The sequence below is a fragment of the Zingiber officinale genome, chromosome 1B (genome assembly GCF_018446385.1).
Source record: "Zingiber officinale cultivar Zhangliang chromosome 1B, Zo_v1.1, whole genome shotgun sequence".
In the NCBI taxonomy this organism is placed as follows: Eukaryota; Viridiplantae; Streptophyta; class Magnoliopsida; order Zingiberales; family Zingiberaceae; genus Zingiber; species Zingiber officinale.
In genome coordinates, this window is record NC_055986.1 from 161357425 (window position 1) to 161378948 (window position 21524).

General features: G+C 36.6%; 2 protein-coding genes across 13 annotated transcripts; one reads left to right on the plus strand and one right to left on the minus strand.

Moving 5' to 3' along the window:
• Window positions 1-1364: 1364 nt before the first annotated feature.
• On the minus strand, window positions 1365-12868 carry LOC121986828 (S-adenosylmethionine carrier 1, chloroplastic/mitochondrial-like). 12 transcript variants are annotated; one of them, XM_042540788.1, is made up of 12 exons: window positions 12732-12868; window positions 9108-9229; window positions 7753-7835; window positions 6482-6558; window positions 6017-6107; window positions 5121-5174; window positions 4957-5052; window positions 4744-4833; window positions 3254-3305; window positions 2425-2486; window positions 2265-2345; window positions 1365-1670 (listed from the first exon to the last, which is right to left on the minus strand). In XM_042540788.1, the coding sequence occupies exons 2-12, from the start codon at window positions 9145-9147 to the stop codon at window positions 1524-1526; spliced, it is 873 nt and encodes a 290-aa protein (XP_042396722.1). In that variant the 5' UTR covers window positions 9148-9229; window positions 12732-12868; the 3' UTR covers window positions 1365-1523. The 12 variants fall into 12 exon arrangements, with proteins under 12 accessions (XP_042396722.1, XP_042396705.1, XP_042396716.1 ...); XM_042540771.1 differs by having other exon boundaries at window positions 12391-12815; XM_042540782.1 differs by having other exon boundaries at window positions 9108-9232; window positions 12391-12815.
• A 4145-nt stretch (window positions 12869-17013) lies between these two features.
• LOC121986905 (LRR receptor-like serine/threonine-protein kinase RGI5) lies at window positions 17014-20650 on the plus strand. The gene is made up of 2 exons (XM_042540836.1): window positions 17014-20035; window positions 20105-20650. The coding sequence occupies exons 1-2, from the start codon at window positions 17197-17199 to the stop codon at window positions 20467-20469; spliced, it is 3204 nt and encodes a 1067-aa protein (XP_042396770.1). The 5' UTR covers window positions 17014-17196; the 3' UTR covers window positions 20470-20650.
• Window positions 20651-21524: the final 874 nt, after the last annotated feature.

A 21524-nucleotide genomic window follows, 5' to 3' on the forward strand; every position in this document is an offset into this window, starting at 1 on the left:
ATGCATCGGCAGACGGCTGGCAATGAGGCGTCAAGTTGGATGGATGGACTCTCAACCCGAACTTAATCGGAATCCGATCCATCTGAATAATCAGTTGGACCTAAATTTTTTTTAAATTATTTTCTATAAATCTTCATTATTATATCTTTATCTTAATATTTCATCATTATACTAATATTTATTATTTACATACTAAACTATTTAAATTTTTAAAATAAAATTTAATTTAATCTTAAAAAACTCAAACTTTAAATTTGTATCCATTCAGGCCAATTCAAACTAATCTAATCCGAACTTAAACAATTAAAAAAAATTAATCTGAATTCGACCCGAACTCAATCCAAATTTAAAAATTTTTAATTTAAATTTGATTTTTTTTTCATATCAATTCAAATTAAATTGATAGATCAGATTCATTTTTAATATCCCTAGCTGATAAAGATAGATAACAATTTAATTAAAATTATACAAAGCAACTTTAGTTAAAGTTACTATCAAGTTGAAGGGGAAAAAAGACATTTTATATTAAATTATAATTTTTTGAATAAGTTGTTAAAATATCTCTATGAAGTCAAAGTGCAATACTGCCTTAATCCGACGACAGATTAATTTAATCGACCGTCCAACGTTGACAACCATTTGTAAAATGTCAAATTGTCGATCAAAAGCAAAGCCACTAACAAAAGTCAAAGCACAAGTCAGAGAGTGAGTCACCGTCGAAGTAAACACTTTTCCCATAAATTCATCGAATTCTCTCAGTAAAATTTAAAAAAAAAAAATGATGCCAATCAGCGCACTACATATTTAATTATGTCGAGAAGGACGGCACCAACAACTAATCTCGTCCTAATTAGGTAATTTGCGTTTAGTTAAAGCACTAACCCACCCAAGTGTTTGGTGGCAATTCATGACTTTATTCTTCTTTCCATTGCAAGAGTTTTTTAATCAAGATTAATGTTAGATTATTAAGCAAACGACAAGAGTATTTTATTTAATGGTTCGAATATTGTTTCCAGAAGTTTCTATCGGCATCGATTTGGAAGACGACGTCCGTGACCGACACTGCCAAGTAGGTTCACGTGCGTCCGTATGAATTCAATCATAAATAATTTTTAGTTTGATGTCATGATTTTTATAAAATTCGACGACAAAAAATATACTTGTATATTATTTAAAATAAATTTAATAGCTAATAATTAATCAGATTTGAAGTCTGGTATTATTCAAAAGTATAGATTCTTGCTCATCAAAACTTTCTGTATAATCAATTTGTCAAAAATATATCTAAATTCTACGAATTACTTCACTGCGTCTAAGATGAATATTGTTCATAGATTGTGTCTAAATTCTCTTGCATAATAAAATGAAATAGAGAACAAGGCCAAATCATAACATTAAATCCCTAAAAAGGTATAGATACAAGTCACAATGATCCCTAGCAAACTAAGTAAATTAGCAAACTAAGTAAATTAACATTGGCAAATGAAGATGGTTGATTGATCACTTCCGAGAAACCAGAACTTTCACCTCTTGTTATTGATGACAGCAGACTGCGAAGATTTCAGGTCCTGATCCAAACGCTTCTGGGAAAGCAACAGTTTGGTTCTCTCTAGAACACCGAAGAATATCGAGCCACCGATCCCGATCCATAGTACTCTTGGACCAATACCCTGTGAAGAACAAACAAAGCTCGTTAAAGGTTTAGCATGATCAGTCATATTAAAATGAAAATTTTGTTTTAAGTATTTGGGAGTTGGCCGATATCATTCAGTATCGTTGTAAAGTTCTCTCTCCCTTGCTTCTCTCATGTTTCACCTCAACTGATCCATTGATCCTCCTTAAACATTGAAATACATCTTAATCAAAATTTTTAAAGCTATTTTATTATCTAAAAGGCATAGCTAGATACCTTCATGTCAGCTAACTAATTTCTGTTTGTCCCTGTTCTTCACTAACAATGATACCTCAGAAACAGTTATATAGATTATAAACCAAGCGAATAAACATCTGATGAACAGACGAAACAAAGAAATTGTTAGGAGGCTTATGTTCAATTCAGTATGATTTATAACAAAAGGCTACTTGACTGAAGGTATATTCTCCAGAAGTGCAAAATCTCTCAGGAGGGGAAATCTAAGGCAATAATTAGCATGCGAGACCTAAATGACAGACCAAGAATCAGGGTTTCTTGATACACAAGCCATCATTGACAAATTGTGGAATATGCGAAATCACAAATGGAGTAAAGCAGAAGCAAAAAAGACCTTTAAGAAAGCTGCTGGGCCTTCTTCCCGAAAAATTGTTTGAGCACAATTAAGTAGCCCATTATATTGGTTTACTGAACCCTGCAATACAAGTCAAGATGAATGTATACTGTCCCATTCTTGTATTATATGAACAAGTTATGAAACAAAAAGATGTTACCTGAACCATCAATCTAGTCTTCATGACATCAAGAGGTGTAGTTATAGCTCCAGTTATTGCACCTGAAGTAAGAAAACATTCAATAAAAAAATACCAGAAGCAATCTAGTAGGGATGAAGTGTTGTAAAGTAAAACAGAAGGTGGATTCTACAAAAACTGCATGCTTTCTGCAAGCATCTAAGATGGCATATGAAATCAGTCAGGGGCAATGATCGTGGACTAAAATTCACCCCTAGCCACTTTACGGTCAACTATAAGATGACCTCGTAATTTATCTCCCTTCACATAACATAAGAAGGGCTATGAGGGACGTTTGGGGTGAACGTAATCACTTTTTGCTCCGGCTAAAATTCCCTTATAAATCCTAAAAGATTACAATTATAAAAGAAGTTTATTAGAAACTTCAAGTTTTATAATATAATTGTATATTGACAGTTTACATTTGATTCTATAACATTCAAAAGTCAAAATGTATGTTAACTTTAAAATGATAGTATGCTGAGTAAATGGCCTTAATGAAACAAGCTGTTACAATATATGTTCAAGGGACAATCAAATGTTTGGCTCCTTGGTAGATGAAGGGAAGAGAGAACTTTCACTTACAGAAATACATAATTATATGTTCAATTGTGAAGTGCTCAAGAATGCAACAGGATGCTGATATGAAAGAACATCAATTCAAAACTATATATTCTGAAAATTATAAATTAAATCTCACACATTATAGTTAATCTCATGAAGTATTCCAAGAAGGGTAGCAAGATAATGTTGCAAAAAAAAAAAACAAGAACTAATAGGCACAGAAAGCACCAACAGAGCTTGAGATTACCAGCAAAAGCACCAATTAAAGCATTCTCTGGATCATTTAAGTCCCTCCTTGCCTGTATGATTGAAGAAAGCAATAGAGAATAACTTAGTACTTCTGTCTTTGTGGAAATTAGTATTATTGTTCTTATACCTAAAGTTTCTCCAAGAGCACTTGATTTTAGGAGTCACAAAATAGATACATTCAATCCCAAGCATGCCTAAATCTGCCAGACCCAAACCTTGTGCAAGATAGCTAGTCTACCAAATCAAACTTGATGCCGATCCTGAATTATATTATACCAAGCCAACCCAACCATTTATGTAGAAAAATAGTATCCTCCTTTCCCCCATGCTTGTATTTCACTATATGAGGTCACCAGTTATGCAGAATGCTTAAAGCACTTGGATATGAACAGAATCACTCTTTCCCCCATGCTTGTATTTCATTATGTGGGGCTTAAGCCTCAATTTCTGTAATTCCGTTTTTGGTGGGTCATAAGGAGTTCTTTTTCATATCTAACAAGAAACCTTCAGGATAAAGTATCATTTCGGACTAAATTCTTCACAATAGTCAAGAAAAACAAATAATATTAAAATCTAGGTATCTCAATCCATGCTAGCAAAAACACATATCACAAAGACCACAAATTTGAAAATGCTTCTAACCAATCCAATCTTGATAAATGTCTCTCACTAATTATTCATTTATGATGTGTATAGAAGGATAAATATATTGCTTACAATCTCACTTCCCTACGACATGAGACTGATACTAATAGATTGTGTTTTATGGTCATACCTTTCAATATACCAATTGCAAATGATGGGACTTGTTGTCCTTGCAATGACTAAGTTGAAGTCGTGGCAAACAGTGTCTATAAACAATAGGGTTTGTGCATGGTGTGAATCTTGTTAGGTTGTGATGGGGCATAACATAAACAGAGGGCATGCATACAAAAGCACAAAGTAGCCCATCATATGCAGCACAAACTAACAAATAGCTCGACAAGAGCTGATCAGCATTAGACATGGGGGCATGGGACGCCCAGAATTTTGCTGACATGACAGATAAAGGCTATAAAACAATTAAAAATATTCAAAAAAACCTGCCATTTTAGGTGAAGGCCACCATCTGATGGTCATTGCAATGTCTATTGGACACTACTAGCAACGTTTGATACTTTAGATCAAATCCTTAATTTTGACTCATGATTCAATGCTAACTGTAAAACCCAAACAAAGAATCCAGAAGCCTATCAGCAGAGAACAGGTTCTTCTATTTATGAAAGAAGAAAAGACAGGGATTCAAAAAATACTAAAACAGTGTGCATCAGGCCTAAGGAGGCATGCATGGCAACTTGGGTATAATTTCACTTCAATTTTGGTAGAACAGCCACAGACAGTTGACATAATCCAACAAAAGATAGTGTGGTAGCAAGTAATCCACTAAACATTCCACTGCTAACCAATTTTAATCATGGCATTCACCATTAAGATTCTTTCAGAACTTACTGCAATCTTATATCCAATTCGAAGCTGCTCATATATACAAAATTGGAGTGCATCAAAGGGTAAATCTCGTAATAGAAATGACTTATATCCCTGTGAAGAAAATAAGCAGCAAGGTTAACTAGAAGTTGTACATAAAATTGAGCATCGTGGATACTGCAATTGTATTCAAGCACAAGCATTGGAAAACTTCAGAATAAACTTAAAGCAACATACAGCATAAAGACCTCTAAACCCTTCTTTAGCAACAATAAGACGGATAGCATCGGGAGCAGAGGTGAAATGTCCAGTCTGAATCCTTTGTTTAACTACCTAGAAAGAGCAACAGTCACTTGAACTTTAGAAAAAAAAAAATGAATTTCAAAAAGGCATATCCTCACCTCTGTTGGAACGCGAATAAACGAAGAAACAGCTCCTCCAATAGCACCTGCAGTCTAAATGAATTTTTTTTTTTAATTTCATAAGAACTTTGTTTCAAATAACATAAGGTTTGCAGATAAGGAAACAAAAACAAAAATTAGATAGTGAATTTTCTACAAGGTAGTTCAAATAAGCTAGAAACACAATGTAAAATCAACCAAAAGATTAATAAACTAATAATGCTAATTAAATTGAGAAAAAAAGGATAAGGAAGAATATCAAAGGGCCTTCCTAAAAAAAGAAAATGCCCAAGGGTGTATTTATTTTATTTTTGGGGTTTTCAATTCTCTGTATCAACAAAGGGAAAACTGTTTTTGGAAATGTGTTCAATATTTTCCAAGAAAATAAAAGCCATCAAAATGATAAAATAAAATTTATTGTTTTTGCTATTTCTAGGGAAGAGCAATTGTTCTTTGTATGATTTTTTTTCATATATTAGTCAAAAAGGCAGCGATAAACATTTTTCTACTTCTATTTCCATTGCTGATTCTGTTTTTTTTTCCTTGGAAATGGAAAATTGGAAAAACAATTCAAAAAACAAACACAGACTATACATGCCAAAATTTCATATCAATATTGACCACAATTTACTTCATGAAATACACTTTCAAATGTGCTTCATAATTCATGATCAAAGCAGTTTGCAAACATGTTTTTTCTTCAAATATAAATAGAGCTTCATACGAATTAATAGTTATATTAGGTGGCATATCCACTAGCATGTACCTCTGGAACAGGTTTCTGACATACAATACAATCCATACAACATTCACTGCTCCTTTGTTCACCTTTCAGATATATTGAGTTGTTTACCATCATAAACTGCAAAATTATCTAAAAACTGCAACTAACTTACCAGATGAGCAAAAGTACTAAGATTCTCTGGAAATAATTTCAGTAACTTTTGTTTGGTAGGTTCATATATGCCTACGAAAATGGCAGAGGCCCTGTTTAATCAAACATGTAAATAATTCAGAAATTGCCTTTTTTGACAAAAAGGAATCATGGTAAATGCAAGAAAGATCTTTCACTGGTGCCAAAGAAAATGACAGATAGAAGTAATAGGCTACAAAGAGATTTATTCAGGTCAGGATTGTCCACTATGCAACTGTGTTATCCTTAAAAGTATAGATGTAAATTAGCTATGTAATGCATAACACAACATGCATAAATGATGAAAGTTTGACATAAGTAAACATAATGATTAGTAAAAGCACTTTCAAGCATATATGATATCATTAGATTATCAAATAAAAAACAAGATAATTATAAGTTGAATATTAAGCCCTCAATGAACTACATAGACAGAATAGTAACTCACGGCAAGACCCCTGCAAGGTTGCAAGCAACTCCAGAATACAGGTCTTTCCAATGGATTCTGCTCCCCCCATGAGCAGCCTAAAAGATGACAGAGAGGAAAGACTCTTCAGGACTCTAAAGTAAATATTACAAAAAATTATACAAATCCAAACAAGATTAAACTGAAAAGGGCATCTTACAACTAGAGGTAGAGATGAAGATATTACACACGACCTACTAACACAATCCAACCCGACACAAAAATTGAAAGTGGCATGACATGAATGAATTGAGACAAACTGATATGTTTATGATGATAAGCCATTTTAAAATCATTAAAACATTTTATGACACATAACTTAATTCTTTAGAGGCTTAATTAATCTTACAACTACAAAAAAAATAAAATTATAATTTTCATTATTACAAATATTTTTTTATTGACAAATGATGCAACACATTAATGACACGATTAACACAGTATGACACAAATTGTCACCCCTAACTAGATGAGTCAGTAGGTTATTCCTTTTTAAAAAAAAAAATCACTAGGTCACATGTAAGACAAAACCAAACAATCTTTTGCTTGAAAAGCTTGAGCATTGCTAGAAGTGTATATCTGCTAGTTAAATTTCCAGAGAAGTTGGAAACTTGGAACAGTCTTTGAAAGTTTAAGCTGCCTAAGTGACTAAAACAACTTTTCTAAATTATCCAAGCAGGGATTACTCACCTACTAAATTTTGAGATATAATAGAAACTATGATATTGTGCTTAAAAGCATAAGATTAATTATGTAGACAGGCACAAATCAACTTTATGGATCCATGGACAGGAGTGTTGCATTGTTAGTAAGCAACAAGAACAAAAAAGTTAGCCGAATAAAAATTAGAATGCTAAGATGGATGAATGCTAAGATCATGTGTGAAATTAGTAGAAAGGATAAAATGAAAAACATTAACATTCAAGACCAATTAGGTATACATTCAATTGGTGATAAAATGAGAGAAAATAGAGATGGTATGAACATGTTCAACGACCAATAAATTACATAGGACAGGTGAACCTATTACCTATTAGACTAAAATGTGTAAGGGATAGAAGAAAGCTATAAAAATCATTGGTCCATGTAATAAAAATTGATTTAATTAATCTCACTTAATAAATCTCAATATTACTACTCATATAGCAACAGCCTTCTATACAAACACAACTTGATAATGATACATCACGCTCTGGAAATATGAACATTATATCATAAACAATAGAGTTCTGTTTTCTGCATGATTAACCTGCCTGAAGCCTGGTCTTTATTGTATCTATAGGATATAAAACTGCTTCCACAACACCACCAGCAGCTGCTCCTGCTATTGCGCCATCTGAGGATAGGAAATAGAAACACCAAAACATATCAATCTATATGCATGCAAAAGAAATGTACCAGTTTTGATTTCAGAGTAAAATCAAGGGAAAGAACTTAGTGAAAACTTGTATCACAATCAAGTGGACAGCAAACATTGTTGTCAACCCAACTAAAATTGAATCTTGCAAAACCAGGATCTATGCGTATTGAACTTTATCAAGATCTAAAAGTATGAAGATATGTTGGCTGGTGTGCCCATGACGCTTGACACAATTAGAGTAGTTTTCCAATGGTTAAACTTGCAACTCAAGAACAAAGGCAAGTCTCCTCACTGCAAGTCAAGTTGATTTTTTACTAATCAACCCTCAACCCTTGTCTAGGATAATGAAACTGCACTTTGCTAACCTCATTCCCATTATGTCAACTAAGATGAGGAGGTTGAGATGAAAATGTAGATTAATCAAAAGATAAATGATAAATTATTTGTATCTGCGAACAATTACACCTTAAAAATTATTTTAGTGATTTGAGCTTGAGGTCTAAAACCTTGTGATGAAATACTAACTCAGCTCCATATGAAGGCATGCATATGAACTTTTTCGTAATTTCCAATCAACCCTCAACCTTTGTAGTTTAGAATAATGCGACTGCACTTTGCTGCCCTCATCCCCATTATGTCAACTAAGATGAGGAGGTTGAGATGAAAATGTTGGATTAATCAGAAGATTATTTATGAACAATTACACCTTATTAATTTTTATAGTTCGAGGTATAAAACCTAATGATCAAATACTAGGTCAGCTCCATAAGGATGTGTGCATATGAATGTTTTCATATATGCCTCTCTTCTGCTAATTATAATATATTATATCTGTGTGTACATAAAATACATGAAATTCGGATATATTTTTCTACAAATAAATGCATTACATATGCGTAAATTGATTCATATGTGCATCAAAGTAGGTATGAGAGGAACACATGGGCACATGAAAAATAGGGATCCAAAATTTTCATTAGGAAGATAAGCACAAGGAAGAACAAACGAACTATACAGAAATGCTAGCACCAAACCAACCAAACTAGAAGCTCAAATCATACTATATTTGTAACTCGTAAATAAATATTGAAGAAATCATTTGGGAAAGTCAAATTCTTAAGCTATTTTCAGTAGACATCTCAGTGAACCATCAGCTATGACTTTAAAACTTGCCGATGATCCATGTAAAATGTTGCTGATGTGTTGGCTGGATCAAACGGAAAGCTCAAGTTAAGACATGAAAATTACCCAATAAAACATGCAAAGGGTTAAATGGTTCCTCCCTCATCGATCAAAACAAATGGCTTCCTTGGTCTATTGAAGAGTACGACAATTTACTCCCATGTACATTAAAAAAAAAACCAAATTTCCTGCTAAGATAGAAAAAACATGAGGAAAAGGTATTCATAGTAAAAACAATAATAAGGTGAACAAAACCAAATTGACTTGTCACAAAATTTGGCTCTCCTAATAATTTTCATCCTGAACTTAAAAAAGCACGTGTTGTTCTCTATTGAACATGTAAATAGCATGGAACACAAACCATAAGTTAGTACAAAAAGTGTACAAAGCTCCAGCCAATGCAGGGTCCTAGGGAAGGGTCTATTGTACGTAGCTTTATCTAAAACGCAAGAGGTTTTTTCGTAATTCGAACCCGTGACCAACATATCACACGACAACACCTTTACCATTGTGCCAAAGCTCCCCTTCCATAAGCTAGTATATTAAAATAGAATGAATTATATTAAATAAACAACTTTTTTTGACAAAGAAATTACTTAATAATATAAGGATAAACTATTGAAATAATATCTAAATAATTAAATAATATTGTTCTGATTAATTTAATTATTACAATAGATTAAAATAATAAAGGTTTCTATTAAATAAACAATATTTTTAGATGTTATGAAAACTTTAAAAATATTATATTAGTACTTATTATTAACAAGTAATCGAACTATAAACATAGTAATAGATAATTCTATACTAGCTTGAAACCAAAAATAATATTTTTAGGATATAAACTCATATTACTTAAACATTTTTAACAAATAATTGTAATATAAACATTATAATATATGTATATATTAATTTGAATCCAAAAAAAATAGTTTAAATATTTTATGATACAGGCTCATATTATATTGATTTTATAATAAATAATAATTTAATCACTAACATATTTATTTTTTAAAAATAGTAATAGAACATATTAAACTAAAAGATGTGAAATATAGTTTGTCATGACCCGATATTTATGATGCACTTCGTATTGACTGAATTCATCCTATATGTATATATATATGATGCATCTTTACTGACCAAAATACAGTAAACCACAAACTCCCGAACTTAAATCATCAACAGTGCTCTTCTTGGTATAAGAGCATGGTTGATGATTTGAGTTTAGGAGTTTGTGGTTTATTGTATTTTGGTCTTTTTTTTCAGATTGTGACGTTGAATGGACTGTAGAGTCATTTTCAAAAGTGCTGGAGTGTTTTTGAGAAAAAAAGTTATAGAGTCATAGATTGTCATATAGTATTTTATGTTAAGATGATGTCTTATTTTTTGGTCCGTTGCAAAGCATGGTGCAACGACAATCTTCTTGAGTTTGCGCGTCGTGCTCATAGGCGTACTCCCACCAATAGAGAGCTCGAGCAAGGGCTGCCACACCCTCCAATATTAGATGTCACTAGGATGGCAATGGATCAGGTTTGGATCGGATTCTATATCCTCCATCCCCATATCCATCGGGTATCGGATATCCATCCCCATTACCATACTCATTAAAGAATCAGATATTTTCTATACTAATAATTTTTCTTCTTTCCATCCCACTATCATCATTCAACAAAAGCATATTAAACTTCACATCATATTAAACGAAGAAAATATAATTAAAAAAATAGATTAAACATCTATGTAGCCTACTCCTAACATCAACAAAAATAGTTAGTGAGTTTTGGGAAAAGAAAATTTTCTTTAATACATATATAGATATATTATTTAATTTGGATCGGACATTGATAGTCTCTCCATACCCTCCTCCATTCGGGTCGAATATCGGATCCTCCATTGGTTTAGAGAAAATTGTCATCCCTTCATGCCACTTCTCATCTTCAAGTAGCTCAGGATTCAAAGCAACTAACTGAGCAACAAGGTGAGTCGGAGACTAATCCAATAGAGAGCTCAAGAGTGAGTTTGGCATGCCCACCGAAAGTATTCTAGTAGGCAAGGACAAAAATATTACAGCTGGCAAAGTTAGCTAAGGAGAAATTCATTCCTTACCGTGATGATTTATATCCTTTAAGTTGAATTATTTTTCCCACAAAAGAAAACTTGAACAATAATAAATATAATTAACTAACAACTATCCATGTTATAGGCATTAATTAAAAATACAATGTTAATAACTATAGACTTAAATTGGAGAAACAAGAGCCTAAACACATCATTATAATCCTCCGATTATAACATGCAATAAGTACCTTTCTCATGAGAAAGACCATGAATCTAATTAATTTAGATAATATATCCCCTTAGGTCAAATGAAATTATCCACATTAAAATATTCAAAGCAATGTCTGATGCGTTGTCCTAGATTGTAATACATAATAAATCCCCTCCAATAGATCAATTATATCCTATGATATAGAACATAATAATATAACACATTCTCAAAAAAATACCACTATTAATAAGTTTTATCATACATGAGTCACTTGGCAGCAAGCACTCATAATAAATTACAATTGTAGAATGTTTTTTTAAGCAATGCCCATGATTGATGTGAGAATTTTATGTATATTAGAATTTATAATATATTTCATGCATGATTAGGATTATAAACTCTCTATCAATTTTAATTACAGATCCACATATAACTTTAAAATTGATTCTAAAATTTACATATCAATAAAAATCTTATGTCAATAATTAATGATTAGTTGCACATACACAACTATTCAAATAGTGGTTGACAAAGTAAAATATGTCAATTTGACATCAGTAAGAAAATATTACACAAAATTAGCAATAATTGCAAACAAATAAACATGAGGTACTGAGTGCAAAATTGCTGACATTAATTGTCAAATTGACTTCAAACAAGTGCCATAATGCAGAATATAAAACAAATCGTCTTGATTAAAACGTGCATTTGCAATTGATCAAATCATAAATCAATAGTTGATTGAGTAATTTAATCAAAACTCAGTCCTGAGAAAAAACTGATCAGTTTGATTAAAAAACTTACAATCCAAAACAACTGATTAGATTTATTAAAACTGTGTTTAACTAAAAAAATTAGGTCCGGACCTTAATCAATCAGATTAAAATTCTTAAGTTTTAAATTAAATGGATTCATTTAATTAAAACCTAACAATTTAATTCCATCGGCTGTTTTTAATTGAATCCTAGCTTCTTTTTTTCTCCATATCATTCAAAGCAATAATAACTAAATCCTAAATTTACTACCAGCCCACCAAAAAAACTGTAGGAAACCCTAATTACGCCTTTACTTCTCTACCACGATCCGACGACGCCGCCGTGGTTTCGCCCAAGCTGCTAGATCTATGGTCGGGCGCTTGGCCGTACGTGGCTACTGCTGCTGGGCCAACACAACGGGACGGCTATTATGGCGCCTCCGCCACCAGGCTTCCACACCGCTAGCCGGCCCGACGCGAAGGTGCTATCGACACTGCCGATCGAGGCCGACCGAAGCGACTGGTGCGACTAATGATGTCACCACCGCCAGGCTTCCCCGTACCCTCTCAACGCAGGCGCCTCCGTTGCCGGCAGGAATGCTGGCCGCGGGTGGTGGCCGATGAAAATAGATGGGCCTTACCGAACAGAAATTTAAAGTGGTACCTTTGTTTGTTTGTTAATTTTTCCGATCGTGGCTTTGGTGTTCTCTTCCTACCCTGCCTTTCTCCGCTGCTTTGGTGGTACGTATTTAAAAAATGACATTTAACTACCTTTATCAAAAGTCGAGAAATCTGATAAAGACAATTGTGTCTTCCCACATAAATATAAATAATACAAAAAATAATCAAAAACTCATTCTGCTATCCTTACCCCTTGAGAGGGATTACTATGAATTTTGAATTTTATAAAGATTTGCAGAGAAAATATAATGATCAATTTAATATATTTTTATTCTCTTTAAATGATTATTATATTCGTGAGAAAATTTTAAGCAAAGAGGGTTAAATATTCCTTTTTAAATATAGGAGGACAAAATACTACTTAATACAAAACACATGGGTTAATTGTATTTTTTCCATTTTAGGGAAATATAAAATTATTTTAATAATTAATATATTTTTTATTTTTTTTTAAATGGGTATATGGTATCCAGGCCTATTAATCTGGAGTGATGGGTTTGATCTGAAATTTTTTTATCAAGCGATCGGACTAAATTAGAAATTACTCACAATGAATGAATTATCAATCTAGGATTTTTAGATCAACCATCTATTTAGATAAATTCATAATTTAATCAGTCGAAAATGAAACTCAGTCTTCAAATTAAAATGGTTATTTAAATTTTACTTTATTTATTTTATAAATCTGAGTTTGCTTTGAGTTTGCTTCGGTTTGGATTGAACTTTATTTATTTAAATATTATTAATGTCTTAATTCAAATTCATTTATTTTTTTTAAAAAAAATATTTATTTAATTGGTTAGTGGGTTTTTATAAGTTTAATAAAAAAATTTATTGATAAATATAAATAAATTTTGTTTATGAATATTAATTCATGAAAAGACCATTGTAGGTCATAAACAAAGAACAATAGCCAAGGGGTCCAGCTTGGAAGTGAGGTCAAGCCCCCCTATTAGCTTAGAATCATTATAAGTCCTGGGGGTGAATATTGCTTGACTAAAAATTAACCTTTTGAATTAGATAAATTTAATTGAGAAATTTTGATGGGAGATCGATTTTTTTTTATTGTAATTTTAGCATAAGCTTAATCTCGAAGATTATGAGGACTTAGCAAGTCTAACAAAATTAGAGATCGAGTCCGACTGATGTTTATCTCATGCAACTATAATGCTTACTCAATTATCTAGTCAAATAAAATAATATATTTGAGCAAAATTTTAATTTAAGTTAACTAAAGTGAAAATTGAGTTGACTCATATGACCATTGAACATTAATATAAGTTTGTAGTATTAGTAAATTGGGGTATCTATCATACATATCAAATCAATTAAACAATGTCGATAAATTTATCAAACCAACTTTAAATTCTCATTATACGGTCATTTGTGCTCCCATGTCTATGGTGTTTTTAATTGTCTATCAGATATTTATAGTTTGAAAGTTCAATTCTCAATTAGAATAAAGAATTTATCTTACTTGTTTGGAGGGAGGAAAGAAAAGAGAATAAAGATTAAAATTATAAAAAAAATCTTTCTTTCTACATGTGACAAAAAAATAGAATAAAATTAGAATAATTTTTACTTCTCTCTCCTTTTCCTTACGGGAAAGGCTTTATGAATCAGAGGATTATCCATAACTCAATTGTGATCGGATCGTGGCCCCAATCCAATCTGGCTGCAATTGGTTGTGACTCCCCTACGTCCACATTCCCACTCAGATTGTTGTTTGGATCTGGACAGACGATGGAGGCAGTCCGAGGGCCCCCAAGGTGTGCGGGTGACCAGGCTGCTAGGCGCTGAGTGGGGGTGACTTCCGGGCTTCCTTCGATCGCCTATCTCGACTTAAACTATAGTTTAAATGGAAAGGTGAACCCAGGAGGGATCGCAACCAATTACAGTCACAGTCCAGTCACAATTGGGTAATGGACATCCCCTGGTCCATAAAAAGTGAACCAAAGAATCCAGTCTGCTTCCTTACACTCTAAATTGAGGTGTAAGAAATTTCGTTGCTTCCCAAACATGCAAGGATAGGTTTTACCTTTCTCTCCCATTCTCCTCCATAACTCACTTCCTCTCAAATAAGGGTAAAAATTCTCCTTCCAACTTGTACCTTTCCTTTTCCTTCCCTTCGCTTACCTCCTCCAAAACAGAGTAAAGGATGATGGGCTTATGGACCGTCCGCCACTAGTACTTCCTGATTTGTCCTAATAGTCGATGAAAAATTTCATACGACCAGACTAATCACCACAGACTTAACGTTACTCAATCAGTCAATCTAATTAATTGTTGTTATTATTATTACTATTATTATTATTATTATTATTATTGTATACTATCATTTAGATGTCTCATATTATCCTTCTTCAAACTCCAACAGACCTCCAAATAGATACTTTGCACCACTAAATCGCTAGATTGGTCCGCAAAGGCTTGAACAAAGGTGAATGCGGAAACATTCTTCTTGCTAAATGATCAAAAGAGTGTCGAGCCAAACAGTGAGAACTTCGAGGATTAGGAAATCAGATAGCTAGGAATTGAAGACATTTGAGCTTCAACCTCATCCATGGGCAAACACCAAAGGATCATCAGGAAAAGGTCAAGAAGACCAAGAGGAAATAATACTTAAGGGTATGCACCTGCTATACGAGGTCTCGAGAAAAGATATATAGTACGTAATTTTATCTTACTTTTTATAAGAGATTGTTTTCAGAATTCGAACCTGTGATATTTTGATCATAAAATAATAATTTTACCGTTGTATAAGGAAACAACACTTTACATAATAAAATAACAAAACACAAAGCAATAGGTAAATTTGAATAACGTAGAGGAAACAACCAAAACAAGTGAAAAATGTGGTGATGACTTTAACAACCAAAACAATGTTAATACGGGTGGAAAATATACAAGAAGGGCATGATGGCTTGCGCTAAACTAATTATTTTGCCTTCACATGGCCAAGTAATAACAATAGGTTTTGGACTTCTTGTTTTGTTCCTTAATTTGGTGGCAAGGGCGATATCTATTTAACAATAAGATTTGTATATATCCCTTAAGTGGATTAGTACTTTATCTATTAATATTTATAGTTTTATGACTTCTAGGGAGGAATGAAATTTGGGGAGGCTAAGTGGAGCAATTATTGAGGGTTACTTTGTGTTTAGGTTCAATATAAATGGCATTAGATTCTAAACCTACGTGTTTGACTTGTAACTTTTTTTGCTATAGTCCTAAAACAAATTACTAGTTAAATTGACTAATAGAAGATTAGAAAGTATTTAGGATTCTCTCAAATGTATTGTGCTTCTAATTTATTTGTATTTAATGGTAAACGCATCCTTTAAGGAAACTCCAATAGTCCAATGCATTGAATTCCGGTTCGGTTCGATTAGGTTCGGTTCGTCGCTGCTGAACCGAGCTGATGTTCCCGAGACGATGTCCCGTGTGGGTGCAGATTAAACAATTCATACAAAAACAAAAAATTAAAAGAAAAAACATATCAAATTGGGCCGTCGGCTTTTTTTTAGAGTTAAATCAAATTTTATTTTAAAAATTTAGATGTTTTTATGTATATTAATATCATGTTTGTATGATAATGATGGAATATTGAGATAAAAGTGAAGAATTATAGGGAAAATAGCCCAAAAAAGTCGTTTTGAATCGGATTTTCGGGTTATATGGGTCGGGTTCGGGTTGGTCGGGTTCGGGTTCGGGTTGAGGTGTTTTGGTTGAACTCGGGTTCGAGTTGACCCACCCGAATTGACACCCCTACTCGCCGCTGTCTCGGAAACGCAAAACCCTTGAGTCGCCATAATTCCCACCCTCTTTAATTACCACGCTTTTTTACCGGACCTTGAAATTGGACCGGTTCGGATTAAATTAGGCCGGTTTCAGCATCCCAAAGCCTTGGGGTGGGAGCTTGCTCCCCCCTCTCTTTCTTTTACTTTATCACACTCCCCCAAGCCTTGCCTTGCTCCCATTATCATCAAATCTGCCCTTCCCAACAAAATGTGTCGTAAATGACTCGAATACCCTTGTATTTGGGGGTTAGATTGGGTATGTTGAGGTTAGTTTAGTCATGTGCAGTAGAGTAGGGGATCTGTCAATGGGCTTTGTTTCCTTGGGCCTAGAGTCAGCCCGTTATGTGCGGCTACTCGGCCCATTATTTTATTTCTAAATTCTACTTCATAATAAAATATAGATAAAAAATTATAGGTAATGTAGGGGGTAAAGTAAAATTTCTCAGCACCTAAATTAATGAAGCAGAGAGGCCATGCACCTTCTTGGCTCCCGGCGATCCTTGAGGGAACCTCCTCTCGTCTACTCTTCTCTCACATGAACTGCTTCTCCTCCTCTCTTCCTCTTCCTTGATCGATCACTGGAGTTCAGCAACTTCCGCCATTGGAGAACCTCCTGAGTTTTTGCATCAAGAAAGAGCTAGCACAACGATGTGGAAGGGCAGAGCCATTCGCATGGCTTCCTTATTCTTCTTCTTCTACAGCGGGCTCTGTTCCATGGCCTCTTCTCTTTCTCCTGATGAAAAGGCTCTGGTCTCGCTGTTGGCAGCCAGCTCTACCTCCGCCGGGTCTCCGGCGCCATCATGGAACCCCTCCGATCCTACCCCCTGCTCCTGGAGCGGCGTCACTTGCTCCCCTCAAGGCCGCGTCACTTCGCTCTCCCTCGCCGACACCTTCCTTAACCTCACCGCCATACCGCCGGAGCTTTCCTTGCTCTCCTCACTCCAGCTTCTCAACCTCTCCTCCGCCAACATCTCCGGCGGCATCCCGCCGGCGCTTGGTGCCCTCTCCGCCCTCCGCATCCTCGACCTCTCCTCCAACTCCCTCTCCGGCCCCATCCCGCCGCAGCTCGGGGCCCTGTCGTCCCTCCAGTTCCTCCTCCTCAACTCCAACCGCCTGTCCGGCGCCATCCCCGCCGCCCTCGCCAATCTCACCTCCCTCCAGGTGCTCTGCCTCCAGGACAACCTACTAAACGGCTCCATCCCCGCCCATCTCGGCTCGCTCCTCTCCCTCCAACAGTTCCGCGTCGGCGGCAACCCCTTCCTCTCCGGCGAGCTCCCGCCACAGCTCGGCTTCCTCACCAACCTCACCACATTCGGAGCCGCGGTGACCGGCCTCTCCGGCGCCATCCCGCCGGAGTTCGGCAACTTGGTCAGTCTCCAAACATTAGCCCTCTACGACACTGACATCTCCGGCTCGGTGCCGACGGAGTTGTGGCAGTGCTCGGAGCTGACCAATCTTTATCTGCACATGAACAAGATCACCGGGGTGATCCCCCCGGAGCTCGGCAAGCTCCAGAAGCTCACCAGCCTCCTCCTGTGGGGGAACTCCCTCAATGGATCGATCCCGAGCGAACTTGCCAATATCTCCGCATTGGTGGTGCTCGACTTGTCGGATAACAAGCTCTCCGGAGACATCCCCGGCGAGCTCGGAAGATTGGCACAGCTTGAACAGCTCCACCTGTCCGATAACATGATCACGGGGAGCATTCCAGCCGAGTTGAGCAACTGCAGTAGCTTGACTGCTCTGCAGCTCGACAAGAATGCTCTATCAGGCTCCATTCCTAGCCAACTCGGAAACTTGCAGTCATTGCAAAGCCTCTTCCTCTGGGGCAACTCACTCTCCGGATCCATTCCGCGATCCCTCGGTAACTGTACCGAGCTGTATGCCCTGGACTTGTCAAAGAACAGCCTCACAGGGACAATGCCGGAGGAAATTTTTGGGCTCGACAAGCTCAGCAAGCTTCTTCTCTTGGGCAACTCATTGACAGGGGTGCTTTCGTCGAGCGTCGCGAATTGCCAGTCATTGGTAAGGTTGAGGCTCGGAGAGAACCAGCTCTCCGGTGAAATCCCAAGGGAGATCGGTATGCTGCAAAATCTTGTGTTTCTGGATCTCTACAGCAACCATTTCTCAGGGGCATTGCCTTCTGAGATCGCAAACATCACTGTTTTGGAGCTGTTGGATGTCCACGATAACTTCATCACCGGAGAAATCCCTGCTCCGCTCAGCGGGCTGATGAATTTAGAACAGCTCGACCTCAGCCAGAACAGCTTCGCCGGCGGGATCCCGGCTAGCTTTGGCAATTTCAGTTATCTGAATAAGCTCATCCTGAGGAACAATCTACTCACAGGGCCGTTGCCAAAATCAATAAAGAACCTGCAGAAGCTGACCTTGTTCGATGCGAGTGGTAACAGATTATCAGGTCCCGTTCTTCCTGAGATTGGCTCATTGACAAGCTTGATGATTTGCTTGAACTTGAGCTCCAACCAGTTCGCCGGAGAAATCCCACAGGAGATTTCGGGTCTGACGCAGCTTCAGTCACTGGATCTTTCGAACAACATGCTCAGCGGCGGGATCGAAGTCTTGGTCCTGCTCACCAGTCTCACCTCCCTCAACATCTCGTTCAACAACTTCTCAGGGCCAATTCCGGTGACTCCTTTTTTCCGAACTCTGTCTTCGAACTCCTACCTCGGGAACCCCCATCTTTGTCAATCTTTCGACGGCTTTACTTGTTCTTCTGATCTCGTGCGCCAAACTGCCATCAAATCGATCAAGACCGTCGTGCTCATCTGCGCCATTTTTGCTTCCGTCACTCTCTTGTTCGTAGCGACATGGATTGTTCTCGACAGAAATCGAAAGCTCACGGCGGATAAAGCCCTGCCCGTCATATCTTCTTCATGCGACGATTTCTCGTACCCGTGGACCTTCATCCCGTTCCAAAAGCTGAACTTTACGATCGATAACATCCTCGAGTGTCTCAAGGATGAAAATGTGATCGGAAAAGGTTGCTCTGGGATCGTCTACAAGGCGGAGATGCCCAACGGGGAGCTGATCGCCGTGAAAAAGCTTTGGAAGACGAAGAAGGAAGAGGAACTGGTCGATGCATTTGAGTCTGAGATCCAGATTCTAGGCCATATCAGGCACAGAAACATTTTGAAGCTACTAGGTTACTGCTCCAACAAGTCCGTCAAGCTCCTCCTCTACAACTACATTTCCAACGGAAATCTGCAACAGCTTCTGCAGGACAACAGGAATTTGGACTGGGAAACACGGTACAAGATCGCGCTTGGATCCGCGCAGGGTTTAGCCTACCTCCACCATGACTGCATTCCCGCCATTCTCCACAGGGATGTCAAGTGCAACAACATACTGCTGGATTCAAAATTTGAAGCATATCTGGCCGATTTCGGTTTGGCGAAGCTGATGATTTCTCCCAATTTCCATCACGCCATGTCCAGGATTGCCGGTTCATATGGATACATAGCACCAGGTAAATTTAACCCCAAGAACACACAAAGTTCTTTGGAAAATTTTCACTTCGTTTGATTCATTGTTGCAGAGTACGGGTACACGACGAATATAACGGAGAAGAGCGATGTGTATAGCTTCGGCGTGGTGCTTCTAGAGATCCTGAGTGGACGCAGTGCCATCGAGCCGGTGGTCGGGGATAGTCTTCACATAGTAGAGTGGGTGAAGAAGAAAATGGGTAGCTTGGAGCCGGCCGCAAACGTTTTGGACCCGAAGTTGCAGGGAATGGCTGATCAAATGGTGCAGGAGATGCTTCAGACACTAGGGATCGCGATGTTCTGCGTGAACTCATCCCCGTCGGAGCGTCCCACCATGAAGGAGGTGGTGGCATTGCTGATGGAGGTGAAGTGCCCCCCTGAAGAATGGGGGAAGACATCACAACAGCCACTCATGTAGCCTGTGAGCCATGGATACTGAACTCCCCCTTCTTTTGATCTCCTAGTCGTTGAATTTTTTTTTTTTATCTTTCTTTCTTTCAAATTCTTCACTTTGTTTTCAGTTTTCTTATCTCCTGAGAGAGCTCCATGAAAATTCCTTCTCCCAAAGGAATGGAAGGTTTGACGAAGTTGGGAATTGATGAGATGGCTTTTGATGTTACATTGGTCGTTTCCTTGTGATTGTATAGTTTGTTGTTGTTTGAAACTTAGAGCTCAATAGTTTCTCAATTATCTGTTGCAATGGTTTTCAATGGTTTTAGTTGCGAGTCCAACCAAAGCTAGTTAAGCGCATCTATATCAGATACCTTATTCAAAGATTTTATCTTAAATTTTAGATAGAGTGACTAAAAAATCTTTGCATCAACTATCCTATCCATTCCCTAAATTATGCATTTATGAACAGTACTTCTCTAAATTTAGGGAATGAATTTCATTCCCTAAACATTATAGAGGAGAGAGAAGAAATAGGGAAGCTGATATATGATGTTTTGAAAAATAGATATTTAAATTTAATAAAGTAACTTTTTTACCTTAAATTATACATTTTAGATAGAGAAATTGGTGTGGATGTTCTGATCCACAACAATAAATTCTATCAACAGTTTGCTTGATATGCATGCAAAAACTTGTTCGACTTGTCCTCTTGTCAAGCGCAGCAACTCTGTTCTTCTCCTTCTTCTCCAGCAAGCAATAGAGAAACACGGCATCAGATTCTGTCCTCTCCCAACAAAAAGAGCAGCAGTACTCCTCCCCCTTCTTTCGTTGTCTTTCCAACTAGCCACAGCATGAGCCACAGCCACTGCCACTGGAGCCCCAGCCGGAGCTAGCCGAGGCCACCGATGAAAAGGAAAAAAAGGTTCTCCTTCCTTTTTCTTCCAATGTTTCAGCAATTTCATCATTTGTTTGTCTGTTCTTTCAGCCAACGGCAATAAACCTTCACTCTTTTCATCTTCCCTTGGGTTTCCATCAACAATAGCTTTTCTTCCTCATTTCTAGCTGATCCTATCCAGAATC

Excerpts from the sequence above, each read along its gene's own strand:
- LOC121986828 (XM_042540788.1), bottom strand. The coding sequence starts at position 9,147 with ATGAGGGAGGAACCATTTAACCCTTTGCATGTTTTATTGG. Across the intron at positions 6,108-6,481 it reads AACCTTGCAGGGGTCTTGCC|GGCCTCTGCCATTTTCGTAG; the intron begins GTGAGTTACTAT and ends TTGATTAAACAG. Across the intron at positions 2,487-3,253 it reads TTTAATTGGTGCTTTTGCTG|GTGCAATAACTGGAGCTATA; the intron begins GTAATCTCAAGC and ends TTCTTACTTCAG.
- LOC121986905 (XM_042540836.1), top strand. The coding sequence starts at position 17,197 with ATGTGGAAGGGCAGAGCCATTCGCATGGCTTCCTTATTCTTCTTCTTC. Across the intron at positions 20,036-20,104 it reads ATATGGATACATAGCACCAG|AGTACGGGTACACGACGAAT; the intron begins GTAAATTTAACC and ends TCATTGTTGCAG.